Source organism: Sus scrofa, chromosome 2 (assembly GCF_000003025.6).
Source record: "Sus scrofa isolate TJ Tabasco breed Duroc chromosome 2, Sscrofa11.1, whole genome shotgun sequence".
Classification (NCBI taxonomy): domain Eukaryota; kingdom Metazoa; phylum Chordata; class Mammalia; order Artiodactyla; family Suidae; genus Sus; species Sus scrofa.
Window position 1 is genome coordinate 130443032 of NC_010444.4, and position 19620 is coordinate 130462651.

The 19620-nt window shown below is 39.8% G+C and overlaps 1 protein-coding gene across 1 annotated transcript in view; it reads left to right on the forward strand.

The window, feature by feature from the left end:
- Window positions 536-19620, forward strand: part of PRRC1 (proline rich coiled-coil 1) — a 51424-nt gene continuing 32339 nt past the window's right edge. Inside the window, exons 1-6 of the mRNA XM_021084706.1 lie at window positions 536-724; window positions 5618-5743; window positions 6790-7182; window positions 9870-10030; window positions 12886-12988; window positions 15404-15567. Of these exons, the coding sequence (XP_020940365.1) occupies window positions 5638-5743; window positions 6790-7182; window positions 9870-10030; window positions 12886-12988; window positions 15404-15567 (927 nt within the window). The 5' untranslated portion in view covers window positions 536-724; window positions 5618-5637. The remainder of the gene's footprint in view (window positions 725-5617; window positions 5744-6789; window positions 7183-9869; window positions 10031-12885; window positions 12989-15403; window positions 15568-19620) is intronic.

The window sequence follows — 19620 nt, forward strand, 5'->3', positions numbered from 1 at the left end:
TTAAGGAAGTTGATCATCTTTGGTTTTGGTTTTCCATCTTTTTTTTTTTTTTTAAAGAAAGTGTAATACAAGAACTTGGCGGGGGGGGGGCGGGGGCGGGAATCAGTATCCTTTTCCCCACCCTGCTCTCGCTCCTGTAAATCTTTTTAAAATAACGTAGGATAAGCCTCCCGCTTCTAGAAAGAGGTCTTGCCTGGAGGTGGGAATTGGACTGGATCATCCCGGCTAACTTATCGCCACCCCCGCGAGGGGGCCACGGCACAAGGTAAGCCAGCTACACTCGGTAACAAGTGTTTCCTTCTCGCAGCAGAGGTTGCAGAGTGGAAAGGTGGGCAGAACTGCTCGAGAAGCCTTCTCGAGCGAGGGAGCGCCCAAGCCGGGCGAGAAGGAGTAACTTTGGATCTAAGGTACTCGAGCAGGTTTAACTAGCGCTCTCGGGGCGGGGCTCCAAGCGAGCGAGAGGGGCGGGGCGGGGCGGGGGCGGGACGAAGCGCGGGGGCGGGGCCATGCGAGGCGCGGGGGCGGGGCCAGGCGCGGGGCGGGGCGGCGGCGCCGACGTGGCAGCCGCAGGGGCTTGCGCCTCCGGTGGCCATCTTGGCGGCGCGGGTGCGCGGGGCGAGCTCTCGGCGGCATCCACCTCGTCTTCTCGCAGCCGTAGTCTCACACCCCAGCCTCCCTAGCTTCCGCTTCACACTGCCAGGCAGTCACTTTCTCGGTCCCGCAGGTGAGAGCCAGGCTGCCAGCAGCGCGGGAGCAAGTGGGTGATGGGATAGGTCGCGGGCGCCCAAGCCGGCGCCTAGGGGCGCAGTCGCTGAGGTGGGCTGGCCGGCCTGTGCCCAGGGGCGCCAGGGTATTTCGGGAGTCCCTTCGTGGTGCAGTCCGAGAGCGGGCTGTGGGAGCATGCAGGGTGCGGCCCGGGCACCGGTGTGCTTCGCGAGATAAGAGGTCCCATCCGCGGTTTGCGCCGTGGGTGCGGCTCGGGGGTCTTATCCGGCACTTTGCTGTTGCGCTGAGACCGACGCCGGCGCCCGCGGCTATTTGGCTCCCGCTTTCTACGCGCTGGCTGGAGGGCAAGAACAGAGGCTGTAGCCCACTGACCTTAGCCCAGGCTAGCCCAGCCCGGCCTGGAGACGTGGCAGAGCCTGGGGGAAGGCCGCTCCCGCCTGGGAGACTCCTAGGTCAACAAATCGGACTGGCAAAGGAAAGTAGCTTCTTTTCCCATAGGTTCCCCCATCGGTGCCCAGCGCTGCTCCAGAGGACTTTTGCGCTCTCTCTTTGTTGGTTCTTGGGACCTGCTTCAGGAAAATTTGCGGGATAGCCCGTGTCCTCGATTGGCAGAATTTGTCCAATCCAGGGGAGTTTTTTTCATTCGAAGTAGTTATTTTGAGAGGCAACATGTAGGTTTCTGCCAACGTAATGCATTTTGGCATGCCAGTCTTTTTTCTGTACAGCCGCTGTGTAGTCAGTGAACATTTGCGTGGAAGTTATTTTGGGATCAGAACTGAGAATGCGAGAATGCGGAGACAAAACTCAGACCCTCCTTCAGTGCTCAATGTATGGTAGTAGAGCCTGTCTTTTGAACCAGTAGCACATTAACAGTAATAATGGCTGGTAATAGCTTTTACGTTTATCAGAGCTTCATTATTCTGTTTCTTGTATTCTTCTAAGTAGCCATCTACTTTTTAACAGAAAAACCACGGCACAAGCAAATTGTAAGCAGGGTCCTTCCAGAGACTAAGGACTCAATTTTCCAAGCCATTTCCATCACTTTTTCTTTGATGTTGATCCATTAATATTTTTGTGTGCGAGTCTGAATACCAGACCTTTACCAACTTTGACACTTAGCTTTTATTTTATCATATCAGCTTTTCTTTAATAGAAGGTGTTGTGTTTATGCATCCAGAATTTACCCTATATTGTCGTTAAGCCGATTCTTAAATAGTATAGCTTTTAAAGATAGAAATTGGCTAATTATTCCATTTCGTGGCTTGTATTCTTTGTACAAGTTCTTTTGCAAATGCACTCATTAAGGTTTATCTTTAAATTTGACCTCCACTAACCACTGCGAGGGTTTGGTAACATCTCTAGGAGGAGGATGAATAACCAGTGGGCACATGAAAGAAAGAGGTAGTTTGGGCAGGGATTGATAAAGTCCCCGGAAGGCCTTCTGTCCCAGGTAATCTACCTTTGATGTATAGGTATTGAATGAAGGGATTTTGTCTCCTTGCGTCTGTGTTTTCTACTTAATTGCTGTAGATCTTTACCTTCATGATGAAAATTCTTGTAAAGTGTACATATTTGCCTGGCCTCCCACCTTAGTTCAATTGAAACTGACTTCTAGCCCCATTCCCTCCATGGATACAACTCTTAAGTTTCCTCTCCAGTTTGGCAAATCCATTGAGTTTTTCATAGCTCATCCTATTTGGCTTCTTTGCAGAATTTGATATAGTTGCCCATACCTACCTTGAAATGCTCTTCTCTGGCTTTTGGACACCACAGCCTCCTGGTTTTCTTTTTATCTTTTGGTCTCTCATTCTTCTTTGCAGGCTTGTTCTTCTTCCTGGCTGTTCTTCAAGGGTGGGTTGGGCTCGCTTCTTTTTTTTTACTTGGTCTTCTCTCTTAGATAATCTCTTTTCAGATAGTCTTATTCCAGACTGTTTATGTGGTTTCTGAGCTGCAGACCAAGTCAGTGTCTGCTCATGGATGTTTCAAAGAGCTTCAACTTTGCATGCTCAGTATTCCATACTGCCTACTGCCTCCTCCCTCTAGACATCTAATACGTACCTTGATTCCTCCAGTGTTGCCTGTCTTACTGAATGGCACCACCATCTGTCCAGGTGTGTGGGTTATGTCTCTCCCACTCCTGGACCACATATCCAGTTATCACTCAGTCTTACCACCCAAACATTTCTTGAGTCTTTCCACTCTTCTCCATTTCCACTGTCATCACCTCAGTTTAGGCCAAAGTTTTTCACCCTTAACATAGTTGGTATTTGGGGCTGGATAATTCTTTCTTATGGGGGGGGTGTGTCCTGTGCATTGTAGGATTTTTAGCAGTATTGCCAGCCTTTACCTACTAGATGTAAGTACTACCCCAAATATTACTTACATATTTGATATTCTGACAACCCAGAATATCTCCACACATGGCCAAATGACTCCTGGGGCGAAGAATCACCCTCTTCCACCCACCACTTGAGAGTCACTAGGATATTTGAACCACTTCTATACCTTCTTAATGATCTCTCTGTGTCTACTCTGACTGCCCTATGGCCCAATCTGTGGTCAAAAGAATCTTTTCAAAACACAAATAAGAATTTCCAAAAGCTAGAATCAACCTAAATGTCCTTCAGCAAATAAATGGAAAAAAAATATGGTTCATTCATAAAATGGGATACTGTTCAGCAATAAAAAACTAATCATTGATATATCCAACAACTTAGACAGATCTCAAGAGCATTCTGTTGAGTGAAAAAAGCAAGTCTCAAAAGGTTATATACTGTATGATTCTATGTACATAATGTTCATTGAATGAGAAAATGGTAGAGAAGAGTTGGTCGCCAGGGCTTGTGGTTGTTGGGAGGCTGTGACAAGAGGAGTAGCATGTAGGAAGGAGTTCCTTTGGGGTGATGGGGCGGTTCTGTATTCTGATTGTGGCGGTGGTGGCAAGCGCCAGGACATATGATGCAACTTCATAGAACTACAAGCGCACGTGAATGTAAAAACAGGTGAAATCCAAATAAGGTCTCCAGTTTAGTAACTAGTATTGTACCCATGTTAATTTCCTGGGTTTGATCATTGTGCTCTAGTTATCTAGGATGCTGTCATGGGAAGAAGCTGCATTTAGGGTACTCATGAACTCTGCTCTATTTTGACATCTTCTTGTGAATCTAAAAATTTCTTCGAAAATAATTAAAAGACAAATGGGAGTTCCTGTGGTGGCTCAGCAGAAATGACTCTGACTAGTATCCATGAGGACACAGGTTGGATCCCTGGCCTCGCTTAGTGGGTTAAGGGTATGGCGTGGCTGTGGCTGTGGCGTAGGCCGGTGGCCACAGCTCTAATTTGATCCCTAGCCTGGGAACCTCCCTATGCTGCGGGTGTGGCCCTAAAAAAACAGTAAATAATAATAATAGTAATTAAAAGACAAATACGTCATCCCTAGTTTGAATGCCCCATGGTGACTACTTTCTGTTCTTAAAACCCCCGACTTTTTAACTTGGTTTATAAATCTCAATACAGTCTGGCTTTATCCATCATTATTCCTCTCTGCTCTTTGCCACATGAATTGGCTTGAGTGTGTCTCCTGTACAGGGCTCTTTTTGGCATAGGCCCTCCTTACTTCCTGTCCCCTGCCTAATTAAATTCTCATCGTTGGTCAGATCTCGGCTTATGTGTGACTTACTTAGGGAGCCCTTTTGTGACCTCAAGTCAAAATCATATTCCTCTCTAACGCAACTCTTATCTTCAGAACACAGCATTCAGGCTACGGTTCACGACACTGGTGTGATGATTTGATTGTCTCCTGAGCTGGACTGTAAATACCTTGTTTGTTTTTGCTTACACTGTGTTTCCAGAGTCACCAGCACAGTGCTTGGCAAGTGGTTGACCTTTCCTGAATATTTGTTAAATGAGTAAAAACTTCAAAAACAGATTTGTCGTATTTAGAAGTTTTAATTTTATACTTGAAGCAAGCTCGAAAATTTGTATTTTTAAGGATGTTTTCCTATATTTTTTAATCCATTTTCGTCTGTTGGGATGAAATGCTATATAGTGGCATTTTTGCTGAAGGTAACTTTTTAAAACCTGAGACATATCATTTAGCCATTACTGGGTATGTTTTAAAATGCAAACTAGGGAAACCTGGAAATTGAGCACATTAAAAACATTTTTTTAATATTAACAGGAGTGGTCCATTTAAATTGCTTAGTAAGGAGAGAGAAAGTGTTTCAAAAAATACTTCGAATTTATATTTTTAAAAGTAATAGTGACTGGAATCTATTTATTTATTTATTTTATTTTTGTCTTTTTTTTTTTTTTAGGGCCGCACTTGCAGCATATGGAGGTTCCCAGGCCAGGGGTCTAAATGAAGCTGTAGCTGCTGGCCTATGCCAGAGCCATAGCAATGCCATCTGAGCCGTGTGTGCGACCTACACCACAGCTCACGGCAATGCTGGATCCTTAACCCACTGAGTGAAGCCAGGGATCGAACCCGCAACCTCATGGTTCCTAGTTAGATTGTTTCCATTGCGCCACGACGGGAACTCCCTAGACTCTAGATATAGATGTAACATGCATTTATGTGACAGAATTTAAATTGGCAATTTACTGTTGGATATACTTTGGGTAATTACATAGTTAATATAAAATTATTTCCCACTTATAAAGTATGTGTATGAAAATGTCTTAGATTGTTTGCACATTATTCTCACAGATTGTTTTCCTAGGAATTTTGACAGACCCTTCATCTGAAAATAAGTGGCATTATAAGTAGTAAAGGCAAACATCTGTCAATTATTTTTACAAATTATTCTCTATACAAGCTTTTAAAATATACTTCTTACTACTATATATTCATATTACACATAATATATATTACATTTTCATATTTTTACAGTTTACAGTCATTGCACAAAAATGATGGAAGAGAGTGGAATAGAGACAACACCACCTGGGACGCCTCCACCCAGTTCCACAGGGCTGGTTGCAGCTGCCGCACCGTCTCCCTCCCCATCTCCGCTAGGTAAGTGCAGTTGTCTAGCATCAGTGTGCTCTGAGGATGGCCAAGATGCTGTTACCTTTTCTCAGAGTCAGTTTAGAAGAGCATGCAGCCATACCTCGGAGATCTCTGGGTTCGGTTCCAGACCACTGCAGTTAAGTGAGTGTCACAATAAAGTGAGTCACATGAATTTTTTGGTTTCCCAGTGCTTATAAAAATTATGTTTACACTATGCTGTAGTTTATTAAGTGTGCAACAGATTGTCTAAAAAACAATGTACCTACCTTAAATACTTCGCTAAAGCATTGCCAAAAAACACTGACCATCCTCTGTGCCTTCACTGAGTTGTGCTCTTTTTGCATTAGTAGCATCAAAGATCACTAATCACAAATCACCATGACAAATCACAATAGTGAAAAAGTTTGAAATATTGATAAAGTTACCAAATGTCACAAAGGACCCCAAAAAAAAAAAAAAAAAAAAAAAAAAAAAAAAAAAAAAATCACATGACAAATACAATAGTGAAAGTTTGAATATTGTAAGTTAAAATCAAAGAGACCCAAAAATGCTATGGAAAATTGTGCTGATAGAGTTGCTTGTGTTTTGTTTTTTATTTAAACTCAAATGAATTCAGCTAAATTTTTGTTCTTTATATTCATATTGATTATAAACCATCTGTATTATGACAGAAATATCCTAAAAAGCATTTGTTAGCTTTGGCCAGTGTTCTCTGACTTCTGGTGATTAGCATTCTGACCACAGTTTTTGAGCCCTCATTTGTGAGGTTTTTATATTCGTATCATCAGGGATGAAAAACAGCTTTATTTTATTAAAAGCATCAACAACGAACAAATAAAAACACAGAGGTCGAAGTACCGCAACTTAGTTATTGATGAGGGTTGCAAGTCATTTGCAGTCAATAATACTTGTATATTTTAAACTACACATTTTAAAATAAGTCTCAATGTATGGTCTGTTAAATTTAAAAATGTTGCGAGGATGCTGAGAGACTTCGAAAACCAGGTGAAAAGCATTTCTAATTATGTGTCCTCGTCCGCTTTTTTTTCTAGCTGCAACCAGTTCTTTCTCCTCTCCAAACGTGTCCTCTGTGCAGCCCCTGCCGCCACACGCCTTCTCCACCCCTCAGCCGTCCCTTCCTTCCGTGCGGCCCGCAGTCCCCTTGCCACCCTTCGTGCCTCCTTCTCCGGTGCCTTCAGTTCCTCCCCTTGGTACCTCTGTCCCGCCTCCTGTTTCTCCACCAACTGCTGCTGCCTTCAGTAGTCCTCCTTTATCCCACTTCCCACCTTCGACATCTGCCCCAAACGCTCCCTCACCCGCACCCTCTGCGGGTCCTCCCACATCAGGATTCTCAGTCGGGTCAGCCTACGACATCACAAGGGGACACGCAGGAAGAGCTCCCCAGACACCCCTGATGCCCTCGTTTTCTGCGCCTCCGGTGACAGGTAATTCTCTCTTCATGATACTTGGAAATAAGTGTCTATAGCTAATGTTTGGTTTTCTTAAACAGCTTTGTTGAGCTATAATTTACATAGAATACAGTTCACTCCTTTTAAGTGTGCTGTTCAGTGGTTGTTACTGTATTTTCTGGATTGTGTGGCCATCACTACAGTCAGCGTTGGAACCTTTGAATCACCTCCAGAAAATCCCGTATCTATTAGCAGTCACTGCCTATTCTCCCAATCCTCATGGCCCTAAGAACCACTGATCTACTTTCTGTCTTTGTGAATTTGCTTCTTTTGGACACTTAATTTAAATGGAATCTTCTACTCTGTATTATCTTTTGTGGCTGACTTTTTTACTTCTTATGATATTTTCAAGACCCACCCATCTTGTAGCATGTGCCAGAATTTCCTTCCTTTTTAAGACTGAATAATATTCCATTGTATAGATATATCACATTTTGTTTATTCATTTCATCAATTGATAAACTGTTGGGTTGTTTCCACCACTTTTTGGCAATTCTCAGTACTGCTTATGACCATTTGTGTACAGGTTTTTATGTGGGCATGTTTTCATTTTTCTTGGGTGTATATCCAGGCACAGAATTGAAGACATTTTTTATTGAAGTACAGTTGATTTCCATTGTTATGTTAGTTTCTGGTGTACAGCAAAGTGACTGAGTTACACATATATATGTGTGTGTATATTTGTGTTTCTGTGTATGTGATGTATGTGTGTGTATATATATATTTATATATATTCAGATTATTTTCCATTATAGGTTATTACAAGATGTTGAACACAGTCCCCTGTGCTATACAGATCTTTGCTATTTATCTTATATGTAGTAGTGTGTATATGTTATCTCAGATTCCTAATTTATTCCTCCTCTACCCTTTCCCCTTGGGTAATGTAAGTTTATTTTCTATGTCTGTGAATCTATTTCTGATTGCAATTAAGTTCATTTGTATCATTCTTTTTTAGGATTCCACAAATAAGTAATATCATATGATATTTGTCTTTCTCTGATTTATAATCTCTAGCTCCATTCATGTTACTGGAAATGGCATTATTTCATTTTTTTCTATGGCTGAGTAATATTTCTGTTTTATATATGTGTATGAGTATATATGTGTTTCTGTGTATATGTGTACACACATATGTATTATAACAGAATTCAAGATATGTATATATTCAGATACATATATATTCAGATGTATATATATATCCATGTCTTGGCTATTATAAATAGTTCTGCCATGAATATTGGGGTGCACATCAGAATTGCTAACTTTTGAACAATTGCCAAACTATTTTCTAAAGCAGCTGCGCCATTAACTTTTTCACCAGCAGTGTATAATGGTTCCAGTTACTCTGCGTGAATATTTTATTCTCTTTTCCTTGACCACTAAAGCTTCCTATTCTTACTTAAATTATTAAAATAAAACTGATATTACTTAATTATAATTTTTAGGTGATATAAAACTTAGTACATGATTAGTATGTGGAATGTCAGACAAAATTCCAAAATTGCAATTTCGCCCTAACATTTTGTGCATTTATAGAGAAACACCAATGTGAACTCTGAGAGGTTTTTTTAAAAGCTTTCCTTAAAAAATTATCAGGACTGAATGATCCAGGGAGCAGTTTCATTTAACCAGGTAGAAGTGCAAAACCAAGGAAGTGTGTCATAAATTGGTGGTATTGAACTATTTTCTTTTCTGCGTCAATTACATCTACTTTTTGGCTTCCCTGGAATGGTTGTTGGAAACCAGTGTCAAAACTTCATTCTGGAGTTCCCGTCGTGGCGCAGTGGTTAACGAATCCGACTAGGAACCATGAAGTTGCGGGTTCGGTCCCTGCCCTTGCTCAGTGGGTTAACGATCCGGCGTTGCCGTGAGTTGTGGTGTAGGTTGCAGACGCGGCTTGGATCCCGCGTTGCTGTGGCTCTGGCGTAGGCTGGCGGCCACAGCTCCGATTCAACCCCTAGCCTGGGAACCTCCATATGCCGCGGGAGCGGCCCAAGAAATAGCAACAACAACAGACAAAAAAAAAAAAAAAGACAACAAAACAAAACAAAACAAAAACTTCATTCTGTCATATTCTGCCTGCTGTTTCTCATTTTAGGAAAGGAAACAACTTTGTTGCGCTTTTTATTATCTAACTTGACTTACCTTCTTAGTAAAATTTTTTGCAGACTATTAACACCCATGTATGTGTGTGAATTTTGTTTTTTGAGTTAAAAATAGGCATATAGTTATGTTTACTAATTTTTACATGCTTTTTTGTGTTGGACATGAGAGCTCACATCAGTTATTTTTATGCATTAAAAAAGTTCAAGCTATAGCTATCCACATCCAAATGCTTCACAGGGCAAACATGAAGTATTATGTGTGTGTGTGTGTGTGTGCGTGTGTGCGTGTGTGTGTGTGTATGTGTGTGTGTGTGTATAGAGAGAGAGAGAGAGAAAGTCCACTTTTCCTATGAAAAGGGAAATTTTCTCTTTGGGAGCTTGGTGTAGTTTATATTTCATAAAAGTTTAGGTGGTGATTTGAGCTCATACCCAATGTTGGAATGCCTGAGTATATGGTTACATTTTGAACCAGTCATCTCACATGTTGTTTCTTCTTTTTATAGGAAATAGTTTATGGAATAAATTACATATATTAAAATTTTTGCCATTAACTAGGTATTTTGCCAGCTCCCATTACTCAGCAAGCTGGTTTAACATCTCTGGCACAGGGAGCTGGAACCACATCAGCCATTACTTTTCCAGAGGAACAAGAAGATCCCAGAATTGGTAGAGGTCAGGATGAAGCATCTGCTGGTGGCCTCTGGGGTTTTATTAAGGTAAGGGATATTTACTTTAAAAACTGTGCTTAATTTTTTAATTATAAGACTAAGAGATATTCATTAGAATTTTGAAAATAAAAGGAGTTCCTGTTGTGACGCAGTGGTTAACGAATCCGACTAGGAACCATGAGGTTGCGGGTTCGATCCCTGCCCTTGCTCAGTGGGTTAAGGATCCGGCGTTGCCGTGAGCTGTGGTGTAGGTTGCAGACGCGGCTTGGATCCCGCGTGGCTGTGGCTCTGGCGTAGGCTGGTGGCTACAGCTCTGATTGGACCCCTAGCCTGGGAACCTCCATATACTGCGGGAGCGGCCCAAGAAATAGCAAAAAGACAAAAAAATAATAATAAAAAAATAAAAATAAAAAATAAAAAATGATATAAGGAAAAAGTAAATCACCTTTTTATTCTCATGACACTTTTTCTTCAGTTTCTCTCAATCTTTGAATATGTATGTCTTTGTAGAGGTACCTCTTTTCTAATAAAAAACAAATTGGAGTAGTGACATTTAGGCACTGTTTTGTGTCTTTTGTATCTCTTTACCTAGCATCTATCATGAATGTCTTTCCAGCTGTAAAATAGTCTTCAGAAATTTTTTTCCTTGTGGCTACTTTACAAGTCATTCCATTTATTTCCCATGTTTTATTTCACTAATCTTACTGGCATTTTCAATAAAATTATGATGAACATTCATATGCAGATTTTTGTGTGCATCTCTGTCTTATCAGAGTTGATTTCCTGATAAATGTCAAAGTGAACATTTTAAAAATTACTTAACATTGCTCTCCAGAAAGGTTTTACCAGAATACACTGTCACAGCATCTTTTATTAATTGAAATACTGTATTTTCTAGTTTGATAGACAAAAAAATACTTTGTTTAAATTGGCATTTCTTTGTTACTGAATTTGAACTTTTTTTGTGTGTGATTTTGGCCATTTGTACTTTACTTTTGAGAATTCTGCATTCATGTTCTTTGCCCAGTTTTCAACTGGATGTTTTTGTTTTCAGTGAATTCATAAGAGCTCTTTATAAGAGTATTTTATTATAGGCTGTCATGTGTTGCAGTTTTCTCCACTTTTACCTTAGATTTCAATTTTATTATGCTTTTTTTTGACACAAAAGCTTCTAAATTTTCAGGAGACATTTCTATCAACTTTTTTTTTCTTTTCAGTTTTTATGAATGATAAAAATTATATTTTCCTACTACATTATAGGAAAATTGTTTTTTAATGATTTCTTCTAATTTTCTTATGGTTCCATTTTTTATGCTTACCAATTCGATGTAGCTGATACTTACTTATTATGTGAGGTGAAAATCAAACTTTAATTTTTTTCTAACAACATAATCAACTTTTCCAAAATCATACCCAGTGATTTGATAGGTCACCTTTATCTTAGTTACCCAGTTGTGTGCTAATGTCAGTTTCTGGGCTCTGTATTTTATTCCACTGCCCTGCCTGTCCTTGCACCAGTGCTAGACTATTTTAATTATTGTAACTCTATTTATTATGCTAATATTTATTGAACGCTTACTCTGTGCTGAAGTGGGGATAAGTTTTCGTTGATGGGTAAGATAGAAAGGTCAGTTCTGAGTCTGTACTCATAAAGATAGGTCGGCATTTGGTTGTGCAAGTTTGCTGATTTTTCTTTAGAATTTTTCTTGTCTTTTCCATTTATTTTTCTTAATGAATTTTGGAATCACTTCGTTAAGTTCCCCTCAGTATTTTGCAGAAGGTTTGTCTGCGATTATATATTAAACGTATTTTTAAATTGGTGGGTGGTTAACTGATTTACAGCATTTGAGCTTCATGTTTTAGAAAGATGGCATTTTTCTAAGCTTGTTTCTTTATATTGCTATGTGCTCTTTAAAGGTTTTTCTTTTTTCCTTTTTTGGCTGCTCCGTGGCATATGGAGTTCTGGACCAGGGATCAGATCTGAGCCACAGTTGCAACCTACGCTGCAGCTACAGCAAAGCTGAATCCTTTAACCCACTATGCTGGGCTGAGGATTGAACCTGCATCCTGGTGCTGCAGATACGCTACGACATTGTGCCACAGCAAGAACTCCTTAAAGGTTTCCTTTATATAGGGAATATCACTTCCTTTCCATGTTAAGAGCATGTGTTAGTCAATCACTAGCAGTTGTAATACCCAATTCAGCTCTACAGGTTTTGTAAATAACTCTTCTAATATTCAGCATCAGATGGGTTGATGGTCTTAAATATCAGGGTTATGAACTCCTGATTTTTCTGAATCACCCTAGTTTAACAGTAGGTTGGAGCAGGTGGAATCATGGCCGGTTCAATGGCTGTCATCTCTGGAGGCACTGCTTCCTCCCTGACTATGAAGTGGGAGAAACAGAGAAAGAAGAAAATGTTCAGATCTGGTTCCTTTGGTCTATTAGTGTGGTTTTAAGAATTCAGAGCAACATGTCTGGCTTTATTAAAAGGGAGAATTGCAGAACAAAACAAGGAGGAAATAGGAAAAAAGAAAAGAAACTTGAGTAGAATGTAGCAGAGTATTATATATTAAGGTAACAGGTAACTGTCCTGGGGAATAAAGATGAGAAGTGTCCTTACGATTTTTATTTTTTTATTAGCGCACAAAATACGGGTCTTTGGAGACATGTGATTACAATCTTTATTTGGGGGTTTGATGGACAAGTTTTGGGATGAGAAGAGACATGAGTTACTCTGATTTTGAAACTTCATAGCAATTTGACATTGCCATAACCTTACCTTTCTTATGTTCTTCAAAAATATTGGTTTGCAGTGCATTAGAAACTACTTTCACCATCAGGTAATCATGATGTTCTTTGCGTAGAATGAATATTTATATGTTAATTTTGTTCTATGCAGGGTGTGGCTGGGAACCCTATGGTGAAATCTGTGCTTGATAAAACGAAGCATTCGGTAGAAAGCATGATTACAACGCTGGACCCTGGCATGGCTCCGTATATCAGTATGTACTTACGATAGAGCAGCCTCTGCCAGACAGTTTTGAAGTATGTGTACGTGTCAGCTACTAAGTGTAATCCCCAGGTCTTTAATTAGTGGAAATTCTCCTCCATTCTTACATTGATAGTCTTAGTTTTGGTGCTTTTAACTTTATGTTTTTCTTAGTCACTATTAAATAAATCTTAAAATCTTCACAGAATGAACTTTGGAGGAGTAAAAACGATATGAATTATTAGTATACTTACTGATTTTAATTGTAGATATGGTTAGTGTTGCTTCATATGAATTTTTCTTTGTTCACTGTTGACATTTGAAGTGTTGCTTTTGTTTACACTTGGTTTTGACATTTCTCCAATTTTAATTAAATGTGTCTATGCATAGAATCTATTTACTAATAATATGTAATTACTAGATTTGTTGGGAAAGCTATTTTAACCACCTTTGACAGTCAGCTGGAGGATTATTTCCTAATTTTTAAAGTACATATCCAGTAAGTAAAATAATTGCTTAGGAGAATTAGTGGCCAGTTAGTAATTCTGTTGAAGATAACAATTTACTGTTCGAAATTATATACCAGGTATCTGAACAGAGATTTCCAGGAGCAGTAAGAAGTTAATAGCTGTCACAAATCTTGAGTCCGTTAGTACTTTCCTGTATAGCAGATGTCAGAGGACAAGACCTAATGACAAGTACTATTTATTAAATGCTTGATCTGCCAGTGTAAGAGGTCTGCAAGGCAGGTATTTAGGTTTTAGATGAGGAACCTGTGTTCAGAGAGATCTATTATTATTATAGGCTATACAACTTGGTGGAGCTAACACTTAGCCTCTTTGCTTCCTTTCAAAGTAGAAAATTGAATCGAAGGATTAACTTAGCTGAATTGTTCTTTCAGTTTGTAACTTCCAGAATATTTAGTAATTGCACCCTACTGTATGTATTGATTTCTTATGTTAAAAATAATCAAGTTTGACATAGTTAATGTTGTATATATATTCTCTTCACAAGCCCTTATTTTTAACAAAGAAAAGAAGGGACTTAGTATTTTTGGAGCTCCTGCTGTTTTAATGGGAGTACTGTGTTATGATAGCAGTTACCTTATTTTATCCTTAGAGCAAGCCCTGCAAGGTGGCAGGAATTTCTCTGTGACAAAACAAGAAAAATGACTCAGTGACTTCCCCAAGGTAACAAAGCTAGTAAATGATAAAGTCAGGACTCAAACCCAACACTTTTCTCAGGCTAGTACTCTGCATGACATCAAGGTAAAGAAAAAAACCAATGAGGAGAGAAAGATACAAAATGAAATTTCTGTTATTAGTAAATACCATAACTTACGTAATCTTAATCAGTTAGCTATAAAAGGTGATAAGACTGAGTGTGAAAAAGCTTATTGACAGGTAGCAAAAGCAAGATTATATGATCTTTTTTTTTTTTTTTTTGTCTTTCTAGGGCCGCATCTGTGGCCTATGCAGGTTCCCAGGCTAGGGGTCGAATTGGAGCTATAGCCACTGGCCTTTGCCACAGCCACAGCAACGCCATACATCACAGCTCACGGCAACGCCAGATCCTTCACCCACTGAGTGAGGCCAGGGATCAAACCTGCGTCCTCATGGATACTAGTCACATTCTTTGCCACTGAGCCACGACGGGAACTCTGTAACTTATAATATTTTTATGTGAACATTTTGGAAATCACCAATGTCAAATGTATCCAGAAAGCACAGGAACTATTAGAAATGGATTTTAACACAGTTTAACTTTCTACCTTCTTTTGATTAGTTGTTCTTTATAATCCATTAAAGATGACATGAAGCATCACAAAAAAGCTGAAAAGCCTTTGAGCTAAACCTTAATGGAGCAGTACTAGCTAGGGTCAAGAGGTATGTCCCACGTAAGCGGGGGAAATATATATATATTCTTCCTCTTCTTTCCTATCACTTCTAGGTTTTGATAATAAATTCCAGTAAAAATGGGATTAATGGAACATTATGTCAATCAGGAAATAAATCCATGATAAAAAGCCCAAATATTTGGAAACTCTTTTCACTTGTTCCGGAAGGTAGTTATTAGGGAAAAAGCATAGCATTGTTTCTAGGGCAAGTGTTTCACAGTACAAGCAGCTTTCTTGGGAAATCTCAGAATAAGATGCTGTTAGATGACAGGGTGAAATGTGTCTGCTTGCATCAGGTGGTGTAGTGAAAAGGTACAGACTTTGGTTTGAGCCCTGACAGCATTGTAGTAGCTATGTTACCCTGGGTGAGACCTTTTCAGCTTCAATTTCCTCAGCCAGTAAAAAAAGTTAATCTATAGCTTATGTCATTTTGCAAGGTTGGTAGTAAGTACGTAACATGATGTTTGTGTATCGTAGTAATTATGAGAATCTCGTTAATTTAGAATTAAAATTTTCTACTGGTCTTTCTAGAATCTGGAGGTGAACTGGATATTGTAGTGACTTCAAATAAAGAAGTAAAAGTTGCTGCCATCCGAGATGCCTTCCAGGAGGTCTTTGGCCTGGCTGTAGTTATAGGGGAAGCTGGACAGTCCAATATTGCCCCGCAACCAGTGGGCTATGCAGCTGGATTAAAAGTGAGTAGTAGAACATCTTCTTCAGGATATAGTAACCAGAAGTTCTTTTTTTCACAGTTTTGATGATAATCCTCTGGTCTGAATGGAGCTTATGGGTTTTTACATACTAAATATTGATATGGTTTTTCATTAGACATCTTTGTGCTGTTAAGAAGGTACGGTGGAGTTTTAATTTAAAGAAACCTAAAAGTGGTTTTGATTATCGGAGGAGGGGAGAAACCACACAGCAAGGGAGAGTAGTTAGTCCTGAAAGAGATCTTCTTTACACAGTGTTGATATTTAAATCCGGAGTTCCCATCGTGGCTCAGTGGTTAACAACCCTGACTAGTATCCATGAGGACGTGGGTTCGACCCCTGGCCTTGCTCAGTGGGTTAAGGATCCAGTGTTGCCATGAGCTGTGGTGTCAGTTGCAGACGTGGCTTAGAGCCGGCATTGCTGTGGCTGTGGTGCAGGCTGGCACCTACAGCTCTGATTCGACCCCTAGACTGAGAACCTCTGTATACTGCAGGTGTGACCTGACAAAAGTTAAAAAAAAAAAAAAAAATTCATTACTGAAATTATCATATCCCTTAGGTAAGCTTTTTATTACTCTATTAATAATACTTTACTCTTAATGTATTTCTCCATGGTTTATGGCATTCTCATATATTTGGAAGTTTTCAGAATAGTGATGGGGTTCCCTAGCAAGCAGGTTCTAAATCTACCTGGCACCCTTTTCCCTTGTACTTGGTGAGGGGACTCAGCACTCATCCAAAAAGCTTTTCTTAGCTTAACTTTCTTTTGAGTCTTCCCTTTCCTGTCTTTTTAATTACCTTGCCTTAAAGATTTGCCTGCATGGCATGTTACAGGCACAATCTCTGTATACAATCAGGGTTTGCCAAGTTCTCACCAGAGTATAGAGACCTACTAAATCTTTATTTCCTATGATAAACCACTTATCACATGGAAGACATTTCCATAGTGAAGGAAGAGGACCTTGTGATTGAGTCTATACATACATATAATCCCTACTTAATAGAGGACAGAATGACTTACTTTGAAGGGAAATTTCAAATAATTTCACATTCATGCTAACACTTAAACATCATACACTTTTTCTGGCCTGTTAGCATTAAAAAATATGTCATATCTAATAAAATCAATCCCGTTATCAGTATACTAGACCTAGTCCCCTCAGCCTGCTGCATGCTGAAGTTCCAATTCTGTCCTCTCTCTAGAACATTTTTTACCATCAGTATATCAACATGCAAGAACCAATGAAGCACTGCTCCCACCTTAAAGAACAAATAAACCAAAGAAAACCTTAACAATTTTTTAAATTCACTTCCCACCTTAGTGTTTTGCTTTTTTTTTTTTGCAGCAAAACTCTTCCAGAATTACCCACATTTTCATCTCTAATTTTTCTCTTCATTTTTTTTTTTTTTTTTGGTCTTTTCTAGGGCCACTCCTGTGGCATATGGAGGTTCCCAGGCTAGGGGTCTAATCGGAGCTGTAGCCACCGGCCTACACCAGAGCCACAGCAACGCGGGATCCAAGCCGCATCTGCAACCTGCACCACAGCTCAGGGCAATGCCGAATCCTTACCCTACTGAGCAAGGCCAGAGGTCGAAGCCGCAACCTCATGGTTCCTAGTCGGATTCGTTAACCACTGAGCCACGTCGGGAACTCCTCTTCATATATTTTTTTAAATCCACCCCAATCAGGCTCTCCCCCGCACCACTCCACGAGAATGCTCTCGAGGTCACTCATGTTCTCCATCTTGTTTGACCTTCCTCTGGCTTTGAGGCGCCTCTGTATTGCCTTTTACACTTGCCTTTGGGGGTGCCACACTTTTGGTTTTTTCCCTGCCTCACTACTTGCTCACTTGTCTGTGCTTCTTTTGCAGGCTCCTTCCCCCCACCCTCCTGATGGTCTCCTTCCCTTCCTCGACATTGACTCTCTTGGTAATCTCATCCTGTCCCATAGCTTCAATATTAAAAGACCATCTGTGTGCTGACAATTTCAGGGTTTTGTCTCCAGCAAAGACACCTCCTAAACTAGATTTACATAAAAGTTGCCTTTCTGACACTTTTACCTGAACGTCTCCAAAATGTCTTGTACTCAGCTGCTTTTCTTCCCCTCCAACCTGTCCCCCCCGCCAGCTTTCTCCATCTCAGTTGATGACAGCTCTGTCCCTCGACTTTCTCAGGTGAGAAACCTTGGAGTCATCCTTCACTTCTCTCATTACCCATGTTCAGTTCATCAAGAACTCTTATTCTCTGTACCTTCAAAATATATCCAGCATCTGCTTGTCACTGTCACCATTGCTACCTCCCTGGGTGAAGCTACAAGAAGAGCTTGTGGTACCCTGATCCCTCTAGCTCTCCTTTTTTTCTTTCCCATAGCACTCAACACCTTCTTTTTTTTTTTTCCCTTCTGCCATTTTCCCCTTTTTAAAAAAATTATAGTTGATTTACAATGTTGTGCCAATTTCTCCTGTACAGGAAAGTGACCCAGTCATAGATATATATGCATTCCTTTTCTTATATTGTATCAGAGTCTTTCCAAAGAGATTGGATATTACCTTTCTATTACTCTTTTATTTTTTAATACCTTTTTTCCCACTAAAATTAGGATCTTCAAGCGCAGGGATCTTTGTTTACAGATCTGAATGCTTAGAATGGTGCGTTGTGTTCTTTAAAATGAGTATCTAGCAGTCTTACCGAGATATCTTGGTATACAGCTCTAGATAACAAAATTCAAAATGCTAGGATAAACTTTTAAAATCAATAATTTCCTCAGGTAAGCAGTCTAATACAGAAGACATTTTCATCACTCTGGGTTCTGTCTGGAATTTTGGTTTAGACACCTGTCAGCCTTATGAAAATAGAGATTTTTCTCTTAACAGAACTCGATAGCCACCCACCTGTGGCTTACTTACCTTGATCGCTGCTTTACAACCAAATCTTTGCATATCACCAGACGGGTGTGTAAGTGCCTCTGGTGACATGCAAAGATTTTGCAAGGATGAAGTAGATAGACCTGGTTAGTTTTAAGGAACTCTTCTTCTTCTTCTTCCTCAGCTTCCATATTTATTTTCCCAAAATTTTCTGCTTGACCTCATGCTTGAATACAATTTTCTGCTTATAATGGAGGCAACATGCCATCTCCTTTCTAATCTTCTCTTATAAGCTCTATCTTCTCCCTTTAGAAAATAAAGACATACGTCTCACCCATAAATTGTAACGTGGCACATTGCCCCAGAACATAAAATCCTCCCGAGTGTCCTTTGTCTTTTTATTTTTTTGTCCTTTCTAGGGCTGCACCCATGGCATATGGAGGTTCCCAGGCTAGGGTCTAATCTGAGCTGCAGCTGCCAGCCTACACCACAGCCACAGCCATAGGAGATCCGAGCCGTGTCTGCAACCTACACCACATCTCACGGCAATGCCGAATCCTTAACCCACTGTACGAGGCCAGGAATTGAACCTGCAACCTAGTCTGATTCGTTAACTACTGAGCCACGAGGGGAACTCCCTGAATGTCCTTTGAGGAGACAATTCAAAATAATGAATGCACATGACATAATGGACTTGGTAAAATCTTGCAAGTTGTGTGGTTTCAGTTTCTTCTCAAAAACTGAAAAAGGACCATGTAGAGTGGTCCACTGATAGGTCATTAATAATTTCTGATGATAGGTCACTACATGATTTTTGAATATAACTCAGAATTTCATGGTTTTAAAAACATGAATCTTAAATATTTTGTTAAATATCATTTCATTATACAGAAGATATTTAAAATAAGTAGATACCAGAATTGAAATGCTGATTTTTTTTTTTCTCCAGGAAAAACCTTATTTTATGGATATTATTAATAGTTCAACTGATGTTGTGATTTTGTTAGTATTCAACAGATTTGTTTTGATATTGATTTTTGCCCTTCAAATTTAGACATGGGTTTCTTTTCCACAATTATTAACACAAGCTTAAAATTTCATTGAAATTGCCATATATTTTATATATGTGTGTGTGTGTGTGTGTATATATATATATAATTGGAATCTTTAATTT